The following is a 23994-nucleotide window of genomic DNA, read 5'->3' on the forward strand; positions in this document are numbered from 1 at the left end:
ACACACACACACACACACACACACGCGCGCGCGCCATAGCCTATGCCAGACACCCATTTTATCGACCAGCCCCCCTAGGGGAGGATGAACGGCTGGGGTGGACTCGCAGACGGAGTCATACGGCACATGTATTTATTAATATATTTATTACATGTTGGGGTATAACCTGAGACCAGACTGGCGGTGTTTGGATGTCTGGGGTAGACAGGCGGCCTCGCTGTGTTAGGTTCGTGTCGACGCTTGGCTTCTTCACTTGCTGTCGTACAGAACTGACCGGGCGCTGCCCGTACCGCTCACGTTTGCTTTCTCGAGAAGACAGTCACTCAACTCCATTCTCGCCAAGTGTATGTAATCGTCAGGATTGTGGTTCCGTATCACACTTTAGAATCATCGTTTCCAACTTTACTGCGACGAATTACTAAGTTAGTCACAATGACTAGGTCTGCTGTTGATATTATTACTCTTAGGACGGTTGTCGCTCTTCCTATCTTCCTCTGTTACTGTTTCTGCTGCTTTTAGATAATTACGATGTTAATAACCATAGTTATGGTAATGATTAGAATAGTAATTGTCATAGTAATCGCGTTGATACGTATTGCATTGTAGATGATATGGTAAGTTTAAGGGAAAGAAAACAGGAGCATTATTGATGCGGGCGTTTTAAGGGGCGTCTATGGTAAAACTGCAGTTTGTGGTCGACGAGGAGAGGGAAACAGGCTGTCGTGTGATTACATCAGCTACATCATCGAGACAACGGGACTAGAAACAACAGCAGAAGAACAAGGGCAGTGATGTAGAGGATGGATGCAAAGCGCAACCCCGAGGCTGTTTGTGACGGTGGAAGAGTTGCAGAGTTACACACACACACACACACACACACACACACACACAAGGTCCACTGGAGTGTGGTAAAGAATTGGAAGGCACACCAGTGATGGTTATTATTTGTTGCTGAAAATTGTATACATCACCTTGGATGATTTCCAGCTGTAGTATAGCAGCGGAAGAAATCTGACAGTTATTATTACACTTGAGGTGTGATAAGTAACTGAAGGCAATAATGAAACATTCACATATATTGAATAAGGAATCAAATGCTCTCCACATGGTCATCTGTACAATATTCAGGGTTTATTTTGTGGGTCCTATAACCAGGGAGTCTCCCCACATGCAACTGTAACTAATAGCTGTAGAACTTTGATACTGGTATTTTAATGTTAATGTTTTGTCACATTCCAAGGTCCCTTTATTTTGGTCTATGTATATTATATTCACCCAGCAGCACATGTAGAATATGCATTAATGAATAGAATTGATAAAAAGAAAACTTTCGGTACAGCACAGTACTGAGTGCGCGTGGGTTGTGGCTAGGAGGCGGGCGTTGACTGGCTGAAGCGATAGGCTACTCTGTCACGCGCCCAGTGACCCCTTACCTCCGCTATCCCTCCGCTGGTGCTGTATGTGACCCCTCCCTACACTTTCCTCCGCTGGTGCTGTATGTGACCCCTCCCTACACCATCCCTCCGCTGGTGCTGTATGTGACCCCTCCCTACACTCCGCTGGTGCTGTGTGTGACCCCTCCCTACACTATCCCCTCGCTGGTGCTTTATGTGACCCCCTACCTCCACTATCCCTCCGCTGGTGCTTTATGTGACCCCTCCCTACACTATCCCTCCGCTGGTGCTTTATGTGACCCCTCCCTACACTATCCCTCCGCTGGTGCTGTATGTGACCCCTCCCTACACTATCCCTCCGCTGGTGCTGTATGTGACCCCTCCCTACACTATCCCTCCGCTGGTGCTTTATGTGACCCCTCCCTACACTATCCCTCCGCTGGTGCTGTATGTGACCCCTCCCTACGCTATCCCTCCGCTGGTGCTTTATGTGACCCCTCCCTACACTATCCTTCCCTAGGTAATTTATGGCCTACAATTGATATCTGTGAATTTCCATCGTTAAACGTGATAGAAATGACAATTTTTTTCATTTGTATATTTTTATTGTATGTAAGCTGAGACGACACATGCATATGAGGACCCTGATCAAGGAATGTCGGGGTTGTCTTGAACTGTCCTCGTCCAGCTTCACATGAGCTGCTGTGAGGGGTTGACTCGAACGGTCCTCGTTGTGGACATGATCACAGTGGGACCAGTCCGGGACACGGACTTTCTGCGGGCGAAGGGACCCCAGTCAGCGTCTGATCCTTGACGGAAGTAGTCGTCGGCTATCGTGTGATGCGTGTGTTAATCAGGAGTTCAGATGAAAAAAAAATGCCAATCGCCAGAGGTATCGCTCTTTCTGGGAGCATGACTAGAGATGTATACGTGTAATAATATTAGGGTAGAGGTTTATATCATCAGTTGAAAATACGGACATGGTAGTCTGTTGCTGGAAGTAGGACTCAGCCACGCAGGGTTTGTACAAATGTCAAAATACATCTTTAAAATAAGATATTCATTCTGGTCAGTTAAGGTCAGCAGAGGAACCCCCTCCCTCTCACACAGTCTTAGAGTTACACAAAGGATCATTTTGTGTTACTTTCTTCATAACATTATCTGTCACCATTGCAATTTACTTTACGTAGTCGATGAAGATTGTATTATTATTATTATATTATTATTATTATTATTATTATTGTTATTATTATTATTATTATTATTATTATTATTATAATATTATTTCTATTGTTATTATTATTACTATTATTATTTATTATTACTATTATTATTATTATTATTATTATTATTATTATTATTATTATTAATGTAGTAGGAAAGGGCTGTGGTGGCTTATCTTGGCTGCTGCCCAACATGATAAACATGATACGTATTCATGATTTCATCATGTTCTGTACTGTCATATGACGCTCCTAAATCTAGTGATCGCATTAATGTTCTGCTGTTAATAGGTCTAACTTAACAACTTAAGTAAATTAGTGCTTTTTACTGTATCCGGCAAATATTTAGCAGGTTCCAGTTATGCAGGCCTACACAATTAAATAATTTTCTTTGCATTTATTATTGCGTCAGTTTTAAAGAGATTTTCGTATTTTTGACGTAGTTAGGAAGAGTGTTACCACAACACTTTGAAGGGAGAATATTTTTTTGTAAGTATATTTCTACTACTGGATGGCCTACAGTCTGTACAGGGAGGTAATATCAAGGTTTGGTGTGGAATATGGGGGACGACCCGACCACTTAGGTTTAGATAGAAATCCTTGGTTGATCACTGTGATAGTAAGAAGCATAAAGACTGTTTCAGTGCTTGTAGCAGTAGACAGCAGCCTTCAAGAAGCATAAAGACTGTTTCAGTGCTTGTAGCAGTAGACAACAGCCTTCAAGAAGCATAAAGACTGTTTCAGTGCTTGTAGCAGTAGACAACAGCCTTCAAGAAGCATAAAGACTGTTTCAGTGCTTGTAGCAGTAGACAATAGCCTTCAAGAAGCATAAAGACTGTTTCAGTGCTTGTAGCAGTAGACAACAGCCTTCAAGAAGCATAAAGACTGTTTCAGTGCTTGTAGCAGTAAACAATAGCCTTCAAGAAGCATAAAGACTGTTTCAGTGCTTGTAGCAGTAGACAACAGCCTTCAAGAAGCATAAAGACTGTTTCAGTGCTTGTAGCAGTAGACAACAGCCTTCAAGAAGCATAAAGACTGTTTCAGTGCTTGTAGCAGTAGACAACAGCCTTCAAGAAGCATAAAGACTGTTTCAGTGCTTGTAGCAGTAGACAACAGCCTTCAAGAAGCATAAAGACTGTTTCAGTGCTTGTAGCAGTAGACAACAGCCTTCAAGAAGCATAAAGACTGTTTCAGTGCTTGTAGCAGTAGACAATAGCCTTTCTATCATTGATTCAGTTTGGCCGGTAGTGCAAGACCGTATTTTAGTCGCTGAACTGAAAATATATACATTTCAGAACACTTGTTTACCCGCCTCAGTAGATTATTTAGGAGAGTTAATGCCGCTTTGAGATAAGAAATATCTACCCGCCTCCAAAACTTTAAAATAAGTGGAACAAAATGTGCTCGGTTACAGGCAAATGCGATTGCCTCATGTTTTAGAAAATGAATAATATAGGAGATTACCATTACGTCTTCGTGATTGAGGAAAGTATTGATTAAGCAAATGTCCTTCGCTTATTCGCTTAGCTTTTGGTGTGCGTTATGAAAGTGTCGCCATGAGAATATTAATATATACGGTTTACCGCCAGGTTCCCTGGCAAGACTGCACGACCAGACAACGCTGTGCAGGACTGGGAGAAAAATGCGAGAGGATGGTTTGAAAATTGCATCTGATTGAGCAGACTCAAATGACATGGTTATGTGAAATTGGGTTCTGATTGAGCAGACAGTGTCAGGTCATAACCAATGCCTTTGTGACTCTGCTGATGTTGAGAAAGGATAATCTATATGAATTTGTTCGGTTGAGTCTGTCATTTGGTACACCTGGCTGCCGGCAGATTATATATAAAGTTTTGCCTACAGTGCTGACATTCATTGCTTAAGGGACATACAACTGGTTCTCAAAGATAAAAAAAAAAAAAACAATAGAAACTAGAAAAAAAAAATGCAGACAAGCAGCATCGCGAAGGTTAGCACATTTGGAGTTTCTGAATGATCAGTAGGATGCGCTACGGCTTTCACTTTCACATGGCTGCATCAACAGAACGCTGCCATACAGCTAAAAAGCTATGTGAAGCTTAAGAAGACCCGCAGAACACACTTGGACATGCCGATGTCACTAGACTAACTCTAGATCTGCTCAACACATATATAGAGATATGCTAATTTTGTAGAACTCGCACATCTATCAAAAATGTCCACATGACCCACTCTCCAGCTTGAAGTTTTTAGATCATTTTCATGCCAGTTTTGTGCCATTTAGTTTGGTTATGAGTTCGGCACTGCAATTTTGGGTTGCCTCTTTAACGAAGCTCAAAATCACGTACGTCAGCGAGCTCTGCAGGAATTTTGTTGTGTAGTTGATAAAGAAGTGCATTGCGCCTCTGAGAAACTATTGAAATTCAGGTAATTAAAACTTTCCTTTCAAGCATTGCTACGTCCCCGTGCAAAGACAAGTAGCGATCAGCCTTCAAAGATATATATATTACCTTGGGAATGAATGTCAAACCTATGAACATGGCTATACGGTCACCTTTGAAGGTTGTGATGATATCATTTTGGGCTGAAGTATATAAAAAGGAAAACATAATGTATTTCCAAATGCAGTCTCATAAGCAGTAGCACTCATTTCACTCCCATTTCCTAATGCCTTGGAAGACATGACATTCTCTAGGATCAACGTTGCGCACACCAAGCTCTTGGAAGCAGCAGTATACATCATGCTTTATATGAAGGTTTGAAAGTTGCACCAATTAAAGGCAAAGATATTTTTTTTATTTGTTAAAAGTCAGAGTCCTTTGTTATCTTATAACAGTACAGATACGGGAAACAAAGAATTGGTGTCAGTGCAAAGACATTATCTGTCACCTGGAAGCTGATGAATGTAATTGTGTGTTTATGTGGATACCATCATATATATTGGCGTTTATCTAAATAAAATGGCTGATTGACTTGCAAAGAAGCAACAAATGAAAATAACATTGAGACCAGTATGGGTTTAAGAAGAATCAAGGGTGTAAATAGGACAATGAGGCAATTAAGGGAAATGGAAAAATATTCAGAAAATTATAGATAAAGGAAGTGAAGTATGAAACATTGTATTGCTGTTTCATAGAACACAAATGTAATATACGGTAGAGCATCTACCAGAGTAGATACTGTAATAATGAGTTTAAGATTAGGCTATGAATATTATTGGGACTTCGTTGATGGTGAAGGAATACCATGTAAACTTTATATAGTAGAAAAATCTCATACACTGCACACTGTGTATGTCATTGTCATTTTAGAAGTTTAGAAATCCTGATATCACTGAGGTTGCTGATCGAGTTTGTCATATTATTTATAACAAGATATATTGTCCAGGATTTAAAAGAAAATGTACAAATGTTTTGCTTTATAATTTGATTTCTTTTTTTTGTGAGGCCTTTCGTAGGTCAGGTGGGCGGGTTCATCAGCAAGGCTGACCACTCCCTTTGGTGTATTTTTACGTCATTAAACATTTTGGAAATGGAAGCAGTTCTGGTAATTAGATATGCGGTAAAGCTTCATTCACGGACGTGAATAAACTTCGCACAAGTAGTTGGAAAGCTGAAGAACTTTTGATTCCAAAGATCATCCAACATGTGTTGAAGAACTAGAAAGCAGAAGAGGGATTTGGTATCGCTGGAATCAGAGGGTTCACATGCATCCTCCATATAACACAATAAGTACATTTCTAAAAAAAAAAAAAAAGTAAATAAAACTGTAAAATACTATTATCACACACGAAAGTACTTTATTGAATAGTGTCACTTTGAATATGATTTGTGGGGGGAAGAAAATTGGATAGGGAGGTTAGCATTTCATATGGTAATATAGCATTGCATCTTCGACTCCTCATCTCCGTCCTTTACCAACGCCCTCGTCAGCCTGCGGGCAGGTAAGATGCCCATGTGTCATTTTGTTATATACCACACATATCATTTATTGTCAGGTACCACTCGGCCATTAATACTTTCAAGCTATGTAGAATGGTTTATGGTGCATTTGAAAGATGTAGAATTTTTTTTACGGTGCAACACAAGGTTATTTACATGTCTTGTTCACAGAATTTCATAGATATTTGTGTGTTGGGAAGAGTTATATATGATATATGAAACAGTACGCAAGGGACAGTGCCACATTATACTCATTACACCATTATCTTGCAGTCTTTCATGTGTTGGCCTTTTGTTCTACATCACCACATTGAAAAGACATTTTTTGTCTTTTTTTCCCCACAATTTTGGTTAGGTTTCAGGGAACTGCCTGGCAGAGACAACATAGGTCAAAAGCATACGTTTATTCAGCATTAAGTACTCTCCAGGAGTCTTAGTATGTGTTGTTTGATGGCTGTTCCAGGAAACCTAGTAGATTTTTATTGTCTATGATGAGGTAGTTAGAGAGGAAGAGGGGGTTGGACAGGGTAATGCGAAATTTAGAAATGAGAGAGAGTTGTGGTATTTAAGTTTTCTATTGTGTGTGTGTGTGTGTGTGTGTGTGTGTGTGTAGGAGAGTATTTTGGAAATGTATCGTTTGTGTGGTGCTTCTTTTTAGTGAAGGGAAGTGGTGAAGTCAAACTAAGCATCATTCTTGTGGAATTGACTAAGGGTTCCTTCAAAGGGAACCAAATGTGTTCCATTTTTTTCACTGCCCTTAAGGTGTCCCTGTTATGTCATTAATTTGCGTCATTGTTATCTTCAGGTGTTTGCCATACTTTCTCAGCGGTTCTCTTAAATACGAGTCAGTTGGTGTAATTTTTTAGTTTGGGTATTCATTTTTTCTTGATATTAGGGTTACCTTTCGTTTGTGATGAATCGTATGGACATATTTTGTGTCCTCTGTAGCCTCTTTGTGCTGGTTTTAGGGGCAAATTACATGGATATAGGGAGATAGATAAGTATAGGTATGATCATGGCTCTCTACAGGTGTAAGGTTTGGCTCGTCAAAAGTGCCAGAGTCTATGTAGCTTGGTTAGGGCCATTTTTTTATTTTTTGTGAGTTGATATGATATATTATCAAGCCTTGCAATGTGTTGATATGATGTATTATCAAGCCTTGCAGTGTGTTGATATGATGTATTATCATGCCTTGCAGCTTTGTGACAGAATTCTTTTTATATTAGCAGTTCTAGTTTTGGCTAAGTTGGGCTGATTAGGTTAGGTTGTGTTGTGTTGTCATGTGTTGTGGTAATTGCTAGACTGCAAGAACTATGGTTACACATCATTGGAATCAAATGTATAAGACAAATTTTGTCATATTTTGGCACATGTCTTAAATATTTTATTACTATCAAACTGACACTTGAGTACTTTATCCAAGCATACAGGCATGGAGATATGTACAGTAGTGGGTTTGGAGCTTTATGCTGATACTGAAAACTTTATAATCTTGTTGTCTGAAAGTCCCTTTTGGGGGGGGAATCTTGTGAGCATGATACTGTACTTACATGGCTGGTACATGGAGGAGCACCATGCATTCATGTTATATTCTTATGAGTTCAGCAAAGTGTACTATGTAAACCTTTCCATCATTACATGCTTGGGATAGAACCCAGGACCATGTGAATGATAACCATTAACTATGACCATTATACTACAATTGGCCGGTTAACTTTCATATGATCTCAAGTTCAAACTCAGGCACACAATGATTGTAATGTTATGTTGATTTCACGTATTGATATGCACTGTAGATTTAGATACTTTTGTAATGGCTACTATGTAAGAAAATAATTTACTGTGCCATTTTAGTGATTTCCTAACATATTCCACTGATCTTATTTGCATGTCTTCTTTATCCCCCAAATTCATGATCTAAATATAGTCTATTACTGTACTTGGGTTCATCATTTTTTCATATTTAAGATATCCTTCTAATTACTGTTAACCATGTGTCCAGGGCATATTGTTGTTAGTATGCAAAGATCACATTTGTCATGCCATTTTAGTGCCACAATATTGTGTGTCCATGCTTCGATGGTCACCTCAATTTAAGTTTTTAGGAAAAATTGGCGTGTGATTCCTGTTCAGTCTAAACGTACCTTATATACTCGTGTTATTTTCCGGCAGTTACTCACATAGTGCTGAGCTGGTATACCAATTACCTTTATAGAGGATATGAACCTTTCTTTAATATCTTCTTCAATTTCCTCACCATTCTTTCACCATTGTGTCTGTGTTTACTGGTATATACTGTGATATCTAAAACTATGCCACTCTCACAATCATACAATGAAAAGCCCTAAAGTATTTGAGATGGTAATGTTGCATTCGTTACACAGTATTTTTATTTACGAAAAACATCAACTTCGTAACTACATTATTTTCCTAGTTGATTCCAATATCAATTATAACAGCAGGAAACATGTCAAACAGTTTGGACTTTATCTCTTACAAGGTTCCTTTTGAATAGTTGCAGAATGTACTGTTAAGGTCTATGCTCCTGCATTGTGTCTTTTTCCAGTCAATGTTTGTTATTAAGAAGAATTGTGTTTGTGATTAAGTTTTCAGACTGTTAGGGCAAGATTGTTGTGTCTATAAGTTTTACCGTGAGTTCTTTTGGTTCTAAATCTTGCAGCATATAAATTATTGCAGTAACAGTTTTCTATCTTGATAGCTAAGACTATCAGATCATTTGGGGATTTTAAGAGGGAAGTTTTAGAGTAACTAGCCCGTCTCTTTCACAAGTCATTCCTGTTTTGTTTCACACCTCGAGAGATAGTAATCTGGGATTCAGATTTTGGTGTTCATGTAACCGTTGTGTAAGCCACCAAAGGCTGTAAGCTCTGAGATTCAGACTTTGGTGTTCATGTAACCGTTGTGTAAGCCACCAAAGGCTGTAAGCTCTGTATTTAACATATTAGTGTGGGTTTTGAATATATGTTAGCAAAAGTAATGTAATACTGTTTTTTTTTTCTCTTTCATTGAATTGTTAAGTGAATGTCTCCATTTATATTCATCAGGCTGTTGATTTTACTGTAGATCATAATTTGACTACTTGCCCTCAGTTGACTTACTGGGTAGCATGCTTTTAAGACTTGAGTGAAAGTTCTCCATTTAGCTTGTTTGTGTCCATCACCATTTTTATATATATATATGTTGATGTGATGTACGTACATAATCTTCACACAACCTCAGGGAGTAGATGTACTCAGGAGGCCAGAAATAGAACTGCTGATTAGGATTCTATTTCTTTATTGTTTGTTCATCTTTATCTTAACATGTTCATTCCAATCACTAATCAGATATCAAATCAATATACCATCACCAAATTTGCATTATGGCTTGGTTGTAAGGCCTGAAAAGAATATTATCATTTGCAGACTTTTTTGATATAATACATTTGTTTATCTTCTGTTTTTTGTTATTTTTGCACAGCATATGATGACATGCATTTCATATTCATACTGGACTTGAAGAATTTAGTGAGACCTGAGAGAAAGATGTTAACATTGGACTCTGTGGTTACAATCAAAGCCAAAGTAACTTATTTTTTGAAGTATCTCAAAAGATATGGTATACTTGGGTCGATGTGGTGTCAGTGGACTGAACCAGGGCATGTAAAGCATCCAGGGTAAACCATGGAAAGGTCTGTGGTTCCAGATTGTGGATAGGGAGATGTGATTTTGTTGCATTACACATGAAAGCTAGAGAATGGAAGCAGATGTGGCCTCAGTCTGTTCCTGGTGCTTCCTTGCTCACGTGGTAAATGGTGATAAGTATAAAAAAAACTTTTTTTTTTTTTTTTTTTTTTTTTCCGCTGTCTCCCGCGTTTGCGAGGTAGCGCAAGGAAACAGACAAAAGAAATGGCCCAACCCACCCCCATACACATGTATATACATACGTCCACACACGCAAATATACATACCTACACAGCTTTCCATGGTTTACCCCAGACGCTTCACATGCCCTGATTCAATCCACTGACAGCACGTCAACCCCGGTATACCACATCGCTCCAATTCACTCTATTCCTTGCCCTCCTTTCACCCTCCTGCATGTTCAGGCCCCGATCACACAAAATCTTTTTCACTCCATCTTTCCACCTCCAATTTGGTCTCCCTCTTCTCCTCGTTCCCTCCACCTCCGACACATATATCCTCTTGGTCAATCTTTCCACACTCATTCTCTCCATGTGCCCAAACCATTTCAAAACACCCTCTTCTGCTCTCTCAACCACGCTCTTTTTATTTCCACACATCTCTCTTACCCTTACGTTACTTACTCGATCAAACCACCTCACACCACACATTGTCCTCAAACATCTCATTTCCAGCACATCCATCCTCCTGCGCACAACTCTATCCATAGCCCACGCCTCGCAACCATACAACATTGTTGGAACCACTATTCCTTCAAACATACCCATTTTTGCTTTCCGAGATAATGTTCTCGACTTCCACACATTCTTCAAGGCCCCCAGAATTTTCGCCCCCTCCCCCACCCTATGATCCACTTCCGCTTCCATGGTTCCATCCGCTGCCAGATCCACTCCCAGATATCTAAAACACTTCACTTCCTCCAGTTTTTCTCCATTCAAACTCACCTCCCAATTGACTTGACCCTCAACCCTACTGTACCTAATAACCTTGCTCTTATTCACATTTACTCTTAACTTTCTTCTTTCACACACTTTACCAAACTCAGTCACCAGCTTCTGCAGTTTCTCACATGAATCAGCCACCAGCGCTGTATCATCAGCGAACAACAACTGACTCACTTCCCAAGCTCTCTCATCCCCAACAGACTTCATACTTGCCCCTCTTTCCAAAACTGTTGCATTTACCTCCCTAACAACCCCATCCATAAACAAATTAAACAACCATGGAGACATCACACACCCCTGCCGCAAACCTACATTCACTGAGAACCAATCATTTTCCTCTCTTCCTACACGTACACATGCCTTACATCCTCGATAAAAACTTTTCACTGCTTCTAACAACTTTCCTCCCACACCATATATTCTTAATACCTTCCACAGAGCATCTCTATCAACTCTATCATATGCCTTCTCCAGATCCATAAATGCTACATACAAATCCATTTGCTTTTCTAAGTATTTCTCACATACATTCTTCAAAGCAAACACCTGATCCACACATCCTCTACCACTTCTGAAACCACACTGCTCTTCCCCAATCTGATGCTCTGTACATGCCTTCACCCTCTCAATCAATACCCTCCCATATAATTTACCAGGAATACTCAACAAACTTATACCTCTGTAATTTGAGCACTCACTCTTATCCCCTTTGCCTTTGTACAATGGCACTATGCACGCATTCCGCCAATCCTCAGGCACCTCACCGTGAGTCATACATACATTAAATAACCTTACCAACCAGTCAACTATACAGTCACCCCCTTTTTTAATAAATTCCACTGCAATACCATCCAAGCCTGCTAAAATATTTTTGTATCTTTCATGACACTGTTGTTTAGTTATTTTTAAACTTGAAGGTGCTGTAAATTCAAATGCAAGACTCAGACTGTAATTGATGCTCAGAATGTTTTCTGTATGGTTTTGAATAATCACTGATGAATGATGTATACAGTTTTTCAGAAGGATTGATGGTCTTTTATTTGCATTGCAGAGATTAAGGAAGAGTTTGTTGATCACCTCAAAGTACTGGTTCCACGCTTGTTGGCTCCAGAGAATTTGGTGAAGAAGGAGATCGGTGGCCAGCCAATCAAGGCACGCGATCTTCTTAAATTCTTCACACTCTTCATGGAGGTGTTTAAGGACAATGACCTGCCTGAGCCTACCACACTTGTTGAGGTTAGTTGCAACATTTTCTGGTTACAGATATATGTCATAGATATGTCCCCAAAAAACACTACTTACAGTGAAATAATGTATAAAGGGATATTTTCCCCATAAGAAGGACTGACTACCTAACTTATACATGTGTACCAAAACCCATAACATGACAGCTAGAGGCTGTATGTGAACAACTGTAGTCTTTTTTGTCTTGTTTTCCCGGTGCTACCTCACTAAAACAGGAGGTAGCAGTGCTGTTTCCTGTGGGACAGGGTAGTGCCAGAAATGGATGAGGGCAAGCAAGTATGAATATATACATGTGTATATATGTCTGTGTATGTGTATGTATATTTATGTATATATATTGATATGTATATGTAAGTATATGTGCGTGTATGGGCATTAATGTCTATATATATGTGGATGTTAGTGGATGGGTCATTCTTCATCTGTTTCCTGGCGCTACCTCGCTGATGTGGGAAACAGTGAGTAGATATAGTAAAATGAAATAATACTCTAATGATATAAAGGCAGATGTATGATTCTTACTTTGGAAATAGACTGGTTTGGCTTGCTGTGGTGTATGCTTCGTTTTTATCGTATTCTCACAGACTTTCTTGGCAGTGGTACATATGATGGTTGGAGGTAAGCCATGACAGCCCTCTCTCCATTTCTATCGTGCTTTATCTCATAAGCTTTTATGTATAGAGGAACACTGCAACATTTCCTATTGGGGACACAGTTGACCACTTTTCACTTGAACTAGATATTCCATTTATGGTTATAAGATATGAGCAAATAACATGATACAGTATATCAGGGCACTGAGCTTCTTGCAAAGTACGTCCACCGCATTGTCTACAGGCTGAGTGGGAGGAAGTCATGGTTAGAGACCTTGCATGGTGTCATGGCACACTCAATGGACTGCTTTCATCCATTTAGCACCCAGCCAGTATTAAGGTTTAGATTACCTTTATCTATTCTGCTTCTGTTTGAAAACGATGATGGTGCAAAACTATTCAACATATAGCAATTTATTTTCCCCGATAAACTGACAACATGTATGTGAAGCAGTATATAATGGAGTGACTTAAGCAGGGATCCTATGTACTACTTATGCAGATTCAGTTAACAGCATTATAACTGCCAGTGAATGCTTATGTCAAAACCATTTTCAGGCTGTATTTTTAGGAATCTAAAGGCCATGCTGGATACTTTTAAAGGACCATACCCAAACTGAGAGTTAACTAAATGTTGCTCATCCATAAAAGGAAAATCACTACTGAAAGTAGAAAATAAACAGGCTTTCCTTAGATTTTTGATGATGAACACTTTCGATGATAAAACATTTTTCCTTAAATGCTCTTTCATAAGTCGTGTTACTAGCAGGAGGAAACGTTAAGTTACAGGTGAGCTGAAATATCACCTGTGTTGATATACAGAACAGATACACCTTTTCTTAGTTGTACATTGGGGGTGTATTCCTAAGAAGTGACATATAGTTCAGATTTATGTAAATCATTGTTAGTATTACATTGCATATGAGATATGTGTGTACTTTTTTATCATCAGAGTTTAGGATTAATGGAATAAGCAGATAGTATAAAGATTTAGAAAAGTGTAAAAGTAGGGAAAATTATTGAGATTTGGCCCCTTGATTGAAGAATTCCTTTTCTCTGCTGTATAAATAGACGATTGTGTACAAAATTAATGGAAAGTAATTTTTTGTAGGTATTCTCATATTTTGAACTTCTTATGTAGCCTATTTTTTGCTTGATTTGGACTTGAGGAGGCTGAAGCTTGCAGGAATTTACCTAGATATGATTTTTTATTTCAAATTTCCAGAAGAAATAAGTAATTTCAGAAAAGTTATAGATCATTTCATTTCAGTTTGCAGCTCAAGCTAGCAGTCAGGCTGCTCTGGAGGCAGGCAAGGAATGTTATTCAGAGACCATGGAATCACTGGTAGGAGGTGACCGACCTTTCCTCAAGACAGTGCAGATGGAAGCAGAACACAATAAAGCAAAAGAACAAGCTATACAAATGTACTTGGAGAAAAACAAATATGGAAGGAAAAACCAAAGTGTGGTGGAGAAATACCAGGGTATGCTGGAGGAGGTATGGCTCACAATTTTCTTTATTATTTACCTAAAATTGTCCAAGGACTCCTATTTTGATAGATTCCTGGTTTGTATTTATTTATTTAATTATTTATTTATATTTACCCAAGGACCTCTTTCTAAGAATGAGACCTGATGTTACCCAGGTCCTCATTCCAAAGGCTCTTGTATCCCAAGACTGCACTACTTCTAGTATTAGAGAAATGTGGTCTTCTTTAGAGATGGAATTTCTTTGATGAGACTATGCTTCTAATGATACAGCCTCACCAAAGGTGATTTTTCTCTCATGGCATAACCTCGTTCAGGCAGAGATCATAACACTGGCTCTCATATATAGGATGTGTGGATTTTTTTTTTTTTTTTTTTATGTTGAAGGCTCTAGTCCCAGACAAAAGACCACAGCAAGGCTGGGCCTTAATTGAAATATAGACAGAATTATGAAAAATAAAAGACAAGACAGAAATGTTTGCAGTAAATACTTCAGAGAAACAGAAGGATTTCTGAGTGACATTTAAGGATCTAGAGAAAGTATATGATTGGGTTGATAAGAGATACCTTGTGTAAAGTATTATGAATGTATGGTGTGGGAGGAAACCTGTTAGAAGCAGTGGTTTTTTTATCAAGAGAGTAAGGCATGTGTGTGAGTATGTAGAGAGGAGAACGAGTGATTCCAGTTAAAGGTGGGTCTGCAACAGGGTTGAGTGATGTAAACATGGCTGTTTAATCAGTTTATAGAATGAGGTCTTTGAGAGAGGGGCAGGTATGCAGTCTGCTGGGGGTGAAGGGACTTGGGTGATGAGTCACTTGTTGATTACTGGTGACACAGCACTGGTGGCAGTTTTGATTGTGAAACTGCAAAAGTTGGTGTGTGGGATTTGGAGAGTGTGCTAAAGGAGAGAGTTGAGAGTAAATGTGACTGAAAGCAATTTTATTAGGTTTAGTAAGGAGAGAGACAGGTTAGTTGGGGTGTAAGTTTGAATGGAGAAAACTTTAGAGGGAGTGAAGTATTTTAAATGCTTGGAAATGGATGTTAATTGTTAAAGTTATGTGGGGTAGGGGGACAACTTCTGGATGACATGGAAGCCTTCTTTAAAGAGGCAAATGCATGTGTAAGAGTAGATGGAGAGTTGAGTGAAAGTTTCTGTGTACTTGGTGTGAGGCAAGGCTGCGTGATGTCATGTAAGAACAGGGGTAAGTGGAGTGATAAGAGGGATGAAAGCAAATCTAGGGAAAAGAGGTGTAGAGATGGTGTGTGGTGGTGAGGGTTGATAGTTAGTGACAAGCTTGTTTGTGAATGACACTTTATTTTTTGTTGAGAGTGAAGAGAAAGGAGGTTGTAAATGTATTTTACAATGTATGTAAGCATAGGTTATTGAAACTAAGTGCATGCAAAAGTAAAGTAATGGTATGTGAAAGGAAACTAAAGTTAAAGTATAGATTTTGCAGAGCCCACTAGAGTGAGAGAAGAAAGTGGACCAAGCTGTGTTAATTATAAGGGGAGAGAGACTTAAGAGGTGACAGAATATAAGTTTTTGGCAACTTTCTTGGATAATATTGGTGGTATGGAAGGAGAGATATGGAAGAGAGTAGTGCAAGGTGGAAGTAGGTCCCTTAATGAAGGATTGAGTTGTAAGTATGGAACAAAGTAAGGATTAAGGGTCATCATAGTCCTCCCAACCTTGACCTTTGCAGCCGAAACATATACACAGGATGAGTCACAGAAGTGAAGAATACATGCTGTTGAAATGAGTGATTTTAGTAAGCATATGGTATGTTTAGACAGACTGAAGAAAGAACTGAAGGGATGTATGAGTGATTTCCTACAATAGGGAATGCAAAGGGAATGAATTGTGGAATGGTAGAGTGGGTGAAAGGTAATACTTTTAGGTGGTTTGGGCATGTGGGAAGAATGCAAGATGAGAGTTTACAAGGAGAGTGTATGATAGTACAAGTAAAGGAACTGGTGTTAGGGGAAGACCAATTGTGACATGGAGAAATGGAGTGAGAGTACTGGAGGGAGAGAAATTAGGGTAGAATACGTGGAATGATGTATATGAGGCAGGCAAGTAAGAACAGGGGTAAGTGGAGACTACCCATGGCCACTCCCTTGATGGGAGTTCCAAGAAGGAACAGGTATCAGAGACATAGAGAGATAGATGGGGAGTGGACATGGCAGCAAATAGAACAATGGAAGCAGAGGTAAACCACAGGGTGGATGAGGAAGTGAAGCTTTTGGGAGAATAGAGGAAGTGTAAAAAGAGAGACTGCTATTTAGGTCAAAAATGGGTATGTTTGATGGTATAGCAGTCCTGATGGTGTTGTATGGATATAAGGCTTGAGCTATAGATGAGAATGTAAGGAAAAGGATGAGTGTGTGGTAAATGAAATGTTTGAGGACAGCATGTGGTGTGAGGAGAACTGATCGAGTACATAATGTTAAGGTAAGAGAGAGATGTGGTGATAAAAAGTGTATGCTTGAGAGAGCTGAAGAGAGTATGCTTAGAATATTAGGACATATGAAAAGCATTAGTGAAAAGATATTGTCAGTGAGGATATATGAGTCAGAAGAGGAGGGGAGAAGAAGTGAGAGACTGAATTGGAGATGGAAGAATGTAGTGAATGAGATTTTGAATGCTTGGGGCCAGAGCATGCAGGAGGGTGAAAGGTATTCATGGGATACAGTGATACACGTTGTTAGTGGACTGAACATGGCACATGAAACACTGGGAAAACCTCAGAAAAGTCTGTGGAGCCTGATTAAGGATAGGGGTCTATGGTTTTGTTGCATTACACATGACAGCCAGAGAATGGATGTGAAAAAGTGAGGCCTTTTCTTTGCCTGTTCTAGGCACTACCTCACAAATGCTGGAAGCAGTACACAACATGTATCTATGTGTATATATATTTTTCAATGATGTTACTGTACTCCACCTGTATGAGATTACACTGTGATTAAGATGTCACTTTTGGCAAGAGAGAATCGTCTTGTCAAGGAACTCACTTTAAGGAGTCCACATTTCTCTGCTACTGGTAGTGGTGCAGCCTTGGACTGCAGGAACCTGTAGAGCGGTCCTGAATAACACTAGGACACTTTCATTGAAATTGGTCCAGGGGTAATTATAAGTAGATGAAATATGTTTGTCAATTTGCTCACCTTTCCTTGCAGTAAACTGTGGAAAAATTGCCTGTTATCTATCTTAATCACAAACCTGTTGAGAATACAATCAGAGAATTCAGAGAGATTTGAAAGTGTTTGGTAGATGTTATAAAAATTTTTGATTGTATAACTGGTTTATCTGTATCTCATATGCTAGTATCTGGAAACTTCCTCAAGGGGGTGACCCAGTCAGTGGCTGCCTGTCAGCTACTACATGTTTTGATAATTTCACGGGTTTGTATTTCTTGTGATGTGATGATAAGTTACAAATAAAACTACTGAAGTTATATTTTATTCTGAAACTCGAAAAAAATTTGCTCACATGTAGCCATTTCATTGCTAGATTCAGTTAAGGGACTTTCCTGGATGTTTGCTTATTATCAGTATATATGTAAAGCAATTTATACAGTGTATGGAAGTTAATGTAACAGTAGTGGGATAGGTTGTAATGATGTTTCTAATCTATCGTTTGTTACAAATAAGTCTTAATGTTCAAGTACCATATATACCAAAGCCTTTGACCGTTATTAATTTATTGTTCTGCTAGTTTAGGCCTACCTGTAGGGAAAGGTATTGAAAAGAAAACAAAAAATTCCAAGACAGATATGAAATAGGAAATAGAAGACAGGGTAGGAGAAAAGAAAAAGAAAATAACAGTGATTAAAGGATTATGTGTGGTTTAGATATGTAAGTGAAGATTGTTTAAATGTGGTAGGAAGCAATCTAAGTTTGTTCTTTATGGATGACTGATACCAACTAGTCTTATACCTTCATGAGTGAATAAAGAGTTTATCCTATTAACTGCATTCTTTTTCTGCATAATGCTACATAACAGGGATGGCAGTCTTGTACTTTACTTAGAATTATGTCTTTATTTCAGGAAATCGAGAAGATGTTTTGCAAATATTCCCAGCAAAATGAAGCCAAGAATGTATTTAAGGCTGCCCGCACGCCTGCCACACTGTTCTCTGTGCTCATGTTCTTCTATCTTATGTCTGGAATCTTTGGCCTTTTCGGAATGTATTCCTTTGCGAACATGTGTAACCTTGGCATGGGTGTGTTCCTCATCATGCTCACCATTTGGGCATATGTAAGGTGAGTCACTGAAATTTTTCATTCATTTAATAGATTCAAAAAGCAGCTGTAGGTTAGGTTTTATTCTTGATTTTCAGCTTTGTTTGTACAGAATATGTTCTTTTTATACATCCCGTACACAATGAAGGAACTGTACTTGTGACATAATCAGTTTTGTCTTAATGAGGTTTCCATTGAAATGGTGAATTGCATGTTGATATCTGTTTATCTATATCTCTTGTGCCTGTTCTCTTTGGGAACTTTCTTGAATGGGTGGCCACAGCAAAAGTTTCCATAACTTGTGAACTCTAGTGCTGCTTCTCAGTCTTTTGTGCCAAGCCCTTAACGGGCCACTGGCAGAGGGTAACTTTAGCACAGTTTTAAGAGGCCCCTACCCACTGTTCCCACCAGCGTCTATTACCTAATGTTCCAGCCCACTACTTCCACCTAATGCTCCAAGCTAAATGTTCCTACCTACCACTTCTGCCTAATGTTTCTACTCAATGCTTCTATCTAATGCCTATACCATTTTGCCAAAAGGCAGGGCTAGTGCATAGCACTCATTGTAGAAAATCTAGAGTTAGGAAGAATGAGTTTTGTGAATTAAGTGTTTGTTTAGTGTTATGTGTGACAAAGAGAGATTATATGTTTATGGACAAAATGCCAGCAGTCCATGTGGTGATGAGTCAGAAAGAAAAGACTTCTTCCTAGGTAAAGTTTTGGCTCACTACACAGCTAACTATCCCGATATGCAGGCGGTTAGGACTGGTAATATGCCTCCTTGGTTGGTGATTGTCTGCCATTTACTGCTTCCTGATGAGGTATCCCTTAGAATGTTGAATTGTATGCTGATATAGCCATTAGTTTTTCCAGATTATTAATGTAAGTGTCACCTTGACCATAGTAGGTCACCGAGTTTTTCTAATAGCCTTACATTGTATTTTTTATGTTAGTAATCCAAATGTTGGTTAAAGTCAGTACACTGTAGCTACTGCATAGTTCATGCCCACAAAAATCCGAAACACTAAATAATCATAAATGAAAAATTTGAATTGATGGAGGACTGTAATGAGATAGTACTATCAAGCCAAAAATGAGTGAAAGACAGGAAACTAATGATGCAAATGTATAATGTATATTTAAGAAACAAAATTAAATTGTAGTGTTGTACAATCACCTATTATTACATGTCAAATAAACAAGTCAGAGAGATCTCAGAAACACTTCATACACAAAAAGTAATATTGATTTTCTAGAGCATGTAAGCTTTCACGAGAGGGTGGAAGACCTTGCAGTGTACAGCTGAGAATGAAAAAGGGAAAGATACATGTTTATATCTGTTTGATTGTAAACAAAAGTATGAGGAAAACAGTTTTGAATCTTGAAGAATCTCAACAGGGAAGATGAAGACAAGCCTGGAATAATGCCTTGGATTATACTGAATCTTTTTTCATACTTGATAGCTGTGTCCTGCAGTAGCGAAATAGTGCCAGGAACAGATGAAGAAAGGTTATATTCTCTCACATCCATTCTCTAGCTTGGTGTAATGCACCAACTAAAAAAAATTTTGACAAAAATATACAGGTGTCTTGCAAAAAAGTGGGAAGATGATTCAGTACCATACCAGGAGAAAACAGCCTTGGTGAAACCGTGTGGGGCTTGGATATTTTTGGTGCATTACGAGGGAAGTGGTAATGAAAACATTCACTTCAAGAGATAGAGAATTAATGTTGAAAGTGTTGTGTTTGTATATAAGGAACAAGAAGTGATATAGTAATATAGAAACACTTACGAAGATAAATCAAGGAAATGGAACACATGGAAAGAAGACAGATTAGGAGAATGGAACTCATGGACTACCATGAAAGTCAGAGAGAACTGGATCTGTATATCCATAAGAAAGGAAGAGAAAAATGATATGTGCCTGGCAACACAGGAGGGAACAAAAGAAAATGGACAAAAATCTGCTTGACAAGGAAAAAAAGAGAATAACTGAATCAGCAAGGACATTTTGGAAGATATCCCAAAGGTATCAAGCAAAATGAAAAGGCTTTCTAGCAGAAACAGTGGAGGGACTTCAATTATTTGCCAAGTGAAATAAAAAGGTCTACTTGGATCCAGTAAGTACAGGAATCTTGAATACTAAGCACAGGACCCCAAAAAAGATTCTAGGTGAGGACCAAGACTGACAGATATGCAACTGCATTTGACTTTGGGGATTAACAGTGTAGTTAGACAAGTGGAAAATGTGTTAAACACCACTACTATCTCTGCCTGGTGGCCAGATGTCTTCATAGGTACTTGTAGATGGGTACTTCATGTTTTATGCCTGATCAGTCAGGTAATGGAGAAAGAACAAGACTGAGAGCCATGGCCTCAAATAACCTGACAGTTCAGAGGAACATCAAAGTGCCTTGATCCTAGACCAAGCTATGGGAGATAGAAATGGGTTCAAAAATCATTAAGATAAGATCAGGTATACCACAAGAATGCAGCTTTATCTGAGTGTGCCTAAACTAATACCCACATTTGATTTGAACTTTTCAAGGAGTATTTTGCCTGCATATAGATAATAGTTGGGGATGAGAGAGCTTGGGAAGTGAGTCAGTTGTTGCTCGCTGATGATACAGCGCTGGTGGCGGATTCATGTGAGAAACTGCAGAAGCTGGTGACGGAGTTTGGTAAAGTGTGTGGAAGAAGAAAGTTAAGAGTAAATGTGAATAAGAGCAAGGTTATTAGGTACAGTAGGGTTGAGGGTCAAGTCAATTGGGAGGTGAGTTTGAATGGAGAAAAACTGGAGGAAGTGAAGTGTTTTAGATATCTGGGAGTGGATCTGTCAGCGGATGGAACCATGGAAGCGGAAGTGGATCATAGGGTGGGGGAGGGGGCGAAAATTTTGGGAGCCTTGAAAAATGTGTGGAAGTCGAGAACATTATCCCGGAAAGCAAAAATGGGTATGTTTGAAGGAATAGTGGTTCCAACAATGTTGTATGGTTGCGAGGCGTGGGCTATGGATAGAGTTGTTCGCAGGAGGATGGATGTGCTGGAAATGAGATGTTTGAGGACAATGTGTGGTGTGAGGTGGTTTGATCGAGTAAGTAACGTAAGGGTAAGAGAGATGTGTGGAAATAAAAAGAGCGTGGTTGAGAGAGCAGAAGAGGGTGTTTTGAAATGGTTTGGGCACATGGAGAGAATGAGTGAGGAAAGATTGACCAAGAGGATATATGTGTCGGAGGTGGAGGGAACGAGGAGAAGAGGGAGACCAAATTGGAGGTTGAAAGATGGAGTGAAAAGGATTTTGTGTGATCGGGGCCTGAACATGCAGGAGGGTGAAAGGAGGGCAAGGAATAGAGTGAATTGGAGCGATGTGGTATACAGGGGTTGACGTGCTGTCAGTGGATTTAATCAAGGCATGTGAAGCGTCCGGGGTAAACCATGGAAAGCTGTGTAGGTATGTATATTTGCGTGTGTGGACATGTGTATGTACATGTGTATGGGGGGGGGTTGGGCCATTTCTTTCGTTTGTTTCCTTGCGCTACCTCGCAAACGCGGGAGACAGCGACGAGGTATAGAAAAAAAAAAAAAAAATAGATAATAGTAGTTGGTAGGGCAGCCAACGACTAGGGAGGTATATTTCCAGTACTATCCACATTCAGGTATACCACAAGAACGTAGCTTTATCTTAGTGTGTCTAAATTAATACCCACATTTGATTTGAACTTTACAAGGAGTATTTTGCATCCATGTAGGTAGTAGTAGTTGGTAGGCAGCCAACAACTAGGGAGGTATATTTCCAGTACTACCCACCTGGGTATCAGGAGGGTTAGTGATAGCTGTATAGTGAGCTAGCACTTCATTGGTTGCCAGGTTGCACTCCTAAGATCCAGGTAGCTAGCTGTCTTTTCTTTCTGCTTCACCTACACATGGACTACTGGCATTCTGTCCACAGACATGTGAAATCTCTCCCTGTCACATACAACACTTGACACCACTTAACTCACACAGCTTATTCTTCATAACTCTAGATTTCCTGTGGTGAGTACTATGTGCTAGCCCTGCCTTTTGGCAAAATTGAATGAGCCGTAGATAGAAGTTGTAGATAGGAAGATTTAGGTAGAAACATTAGATAGAAATGGTAGGTAGGAACATTAAATAGAAGTAGTAGGTTGGAACGTTAGGTAGAAGTAGCCGGGAAAAACATTAGGTAGGAGCCTGTGCAAACATTGCACTAGACTGGCCTTATGCCAGTGGCCTGTTAAGGATGAGGCATTAAAGGCTAAGAAGCGGCGTTGAAGTTCACCAGTTATGGTGAGACTGTTGCCATGGCCACCCACTTGAGGGAGTTCCTGAAGGGAACAGGCATTAGTGATATAGATAGATAGATTTTGCTTGTGATAAATCGATTATGGTGAGATGTTCTTTTAAAGGTTTGTTGGTTTCATTATGTATACATTATTTTAAGAATGCTTGGTGTTGGATCTTTATCTATACTTTGTCTCTTATATGAACATTTCTCTTCTACAGATATAGCGGAGAGTACCGTGATGCAGGTGTTTACATTGATGAATTGGCCACGTTTTTATGGGAAAATGTGAGTCGCAATCAGACCAAATACACATTTTATATAGTATTAGTGATAACAGTTTGTACTAGTACCACTCTCTTATAAAATTTTTATACTGATTTTATTAATCATGTAGTTAAGTTTCTTAAAATGAAAACTATTGCCCAGTCATGAAGCTATGTATGAAGTTTTTGAAAGGGTTTTAGGGGCTTTATTTATATATTTGCTTATAGTAGTCATAAAATTTACAAGATTTAAGTTTAGAAATGAGATTTTTAAGTATTCTTCAAGGATGTTAATATTGACTGAAGTTTGTTTGATAATGTTTTACAGTTGCAATTAATTACAACAAAAATTAAGGTTTAAAAAGGAAACAAAACCAGTTAGCTGAAGGGAAACAAATATTGTCTTTTTTCCTGTAACAGATTAATTTTGCTGGAGGATTTCCACCATATTAGAGAATTTTGATAATGATTTCTTGAAGAATTCTATTTAATGCTGGTCATGGATTAAGGGGTTTGTAGATAAGTTCAGAGGATGTATGCTCCTGATTGTGATCCCACTTCACTTGAGTAGGTACATTGGCAGTTTTCATGGTAGGGATCAGGTCTTGGTGTGACAAGATCTAAATGCAGGAGTGGGTTATTGGTGGTTGAGAGGGGCCTGAAGTACCTGG

General features: G+C 39.1%; 1 protein-coding gene across 6 annotated transcripts in view; it reads left to right on the top strand.

Annotated features, from left to right (window-relative positions):
* The window catches only part of atl (atlastin GTPase), a 281407-nt gene that overhangs the window by 236929 nt on the left and 20484 nt on the right, over positions 1–23994 (top strand). For all 6 annotated transcript variants that reach the window (XM_071692545.1, XM_071692546.1, XM_071692540.1 and 3 more), the window contains 4 exons: positions 12237–12421; positions 14294–14521; positions 18561–18775; positions 23279–23345. In XM_071692545.1, coding sequence (XP_071548646.1) covers positions 12237–12421; positions 14294–14521; positions 18561–18775; positions 23279–23345 — 695 coding nt within the window. The remainder of the gene's footprint in view (positions 1–12236; positions 12422–14293; positions 14522–18560; positions 18776–23278; positions 23346–23994) is intronic.

Source organism: Panulirus ornatus, chromosome 53 (assembly GCF_036320965.1).
Source record: "Panulirus ornatus isolate Po-2019 chromosome 53, ASM3632096v1, whole genome shotgun sequence".
Lineage (NCBI taxonomy): Eukaryota > Metazoa > Arthropoda > Malacostraca > Decapoda > Palinuridae > Panulirus > Panulirus ornatus.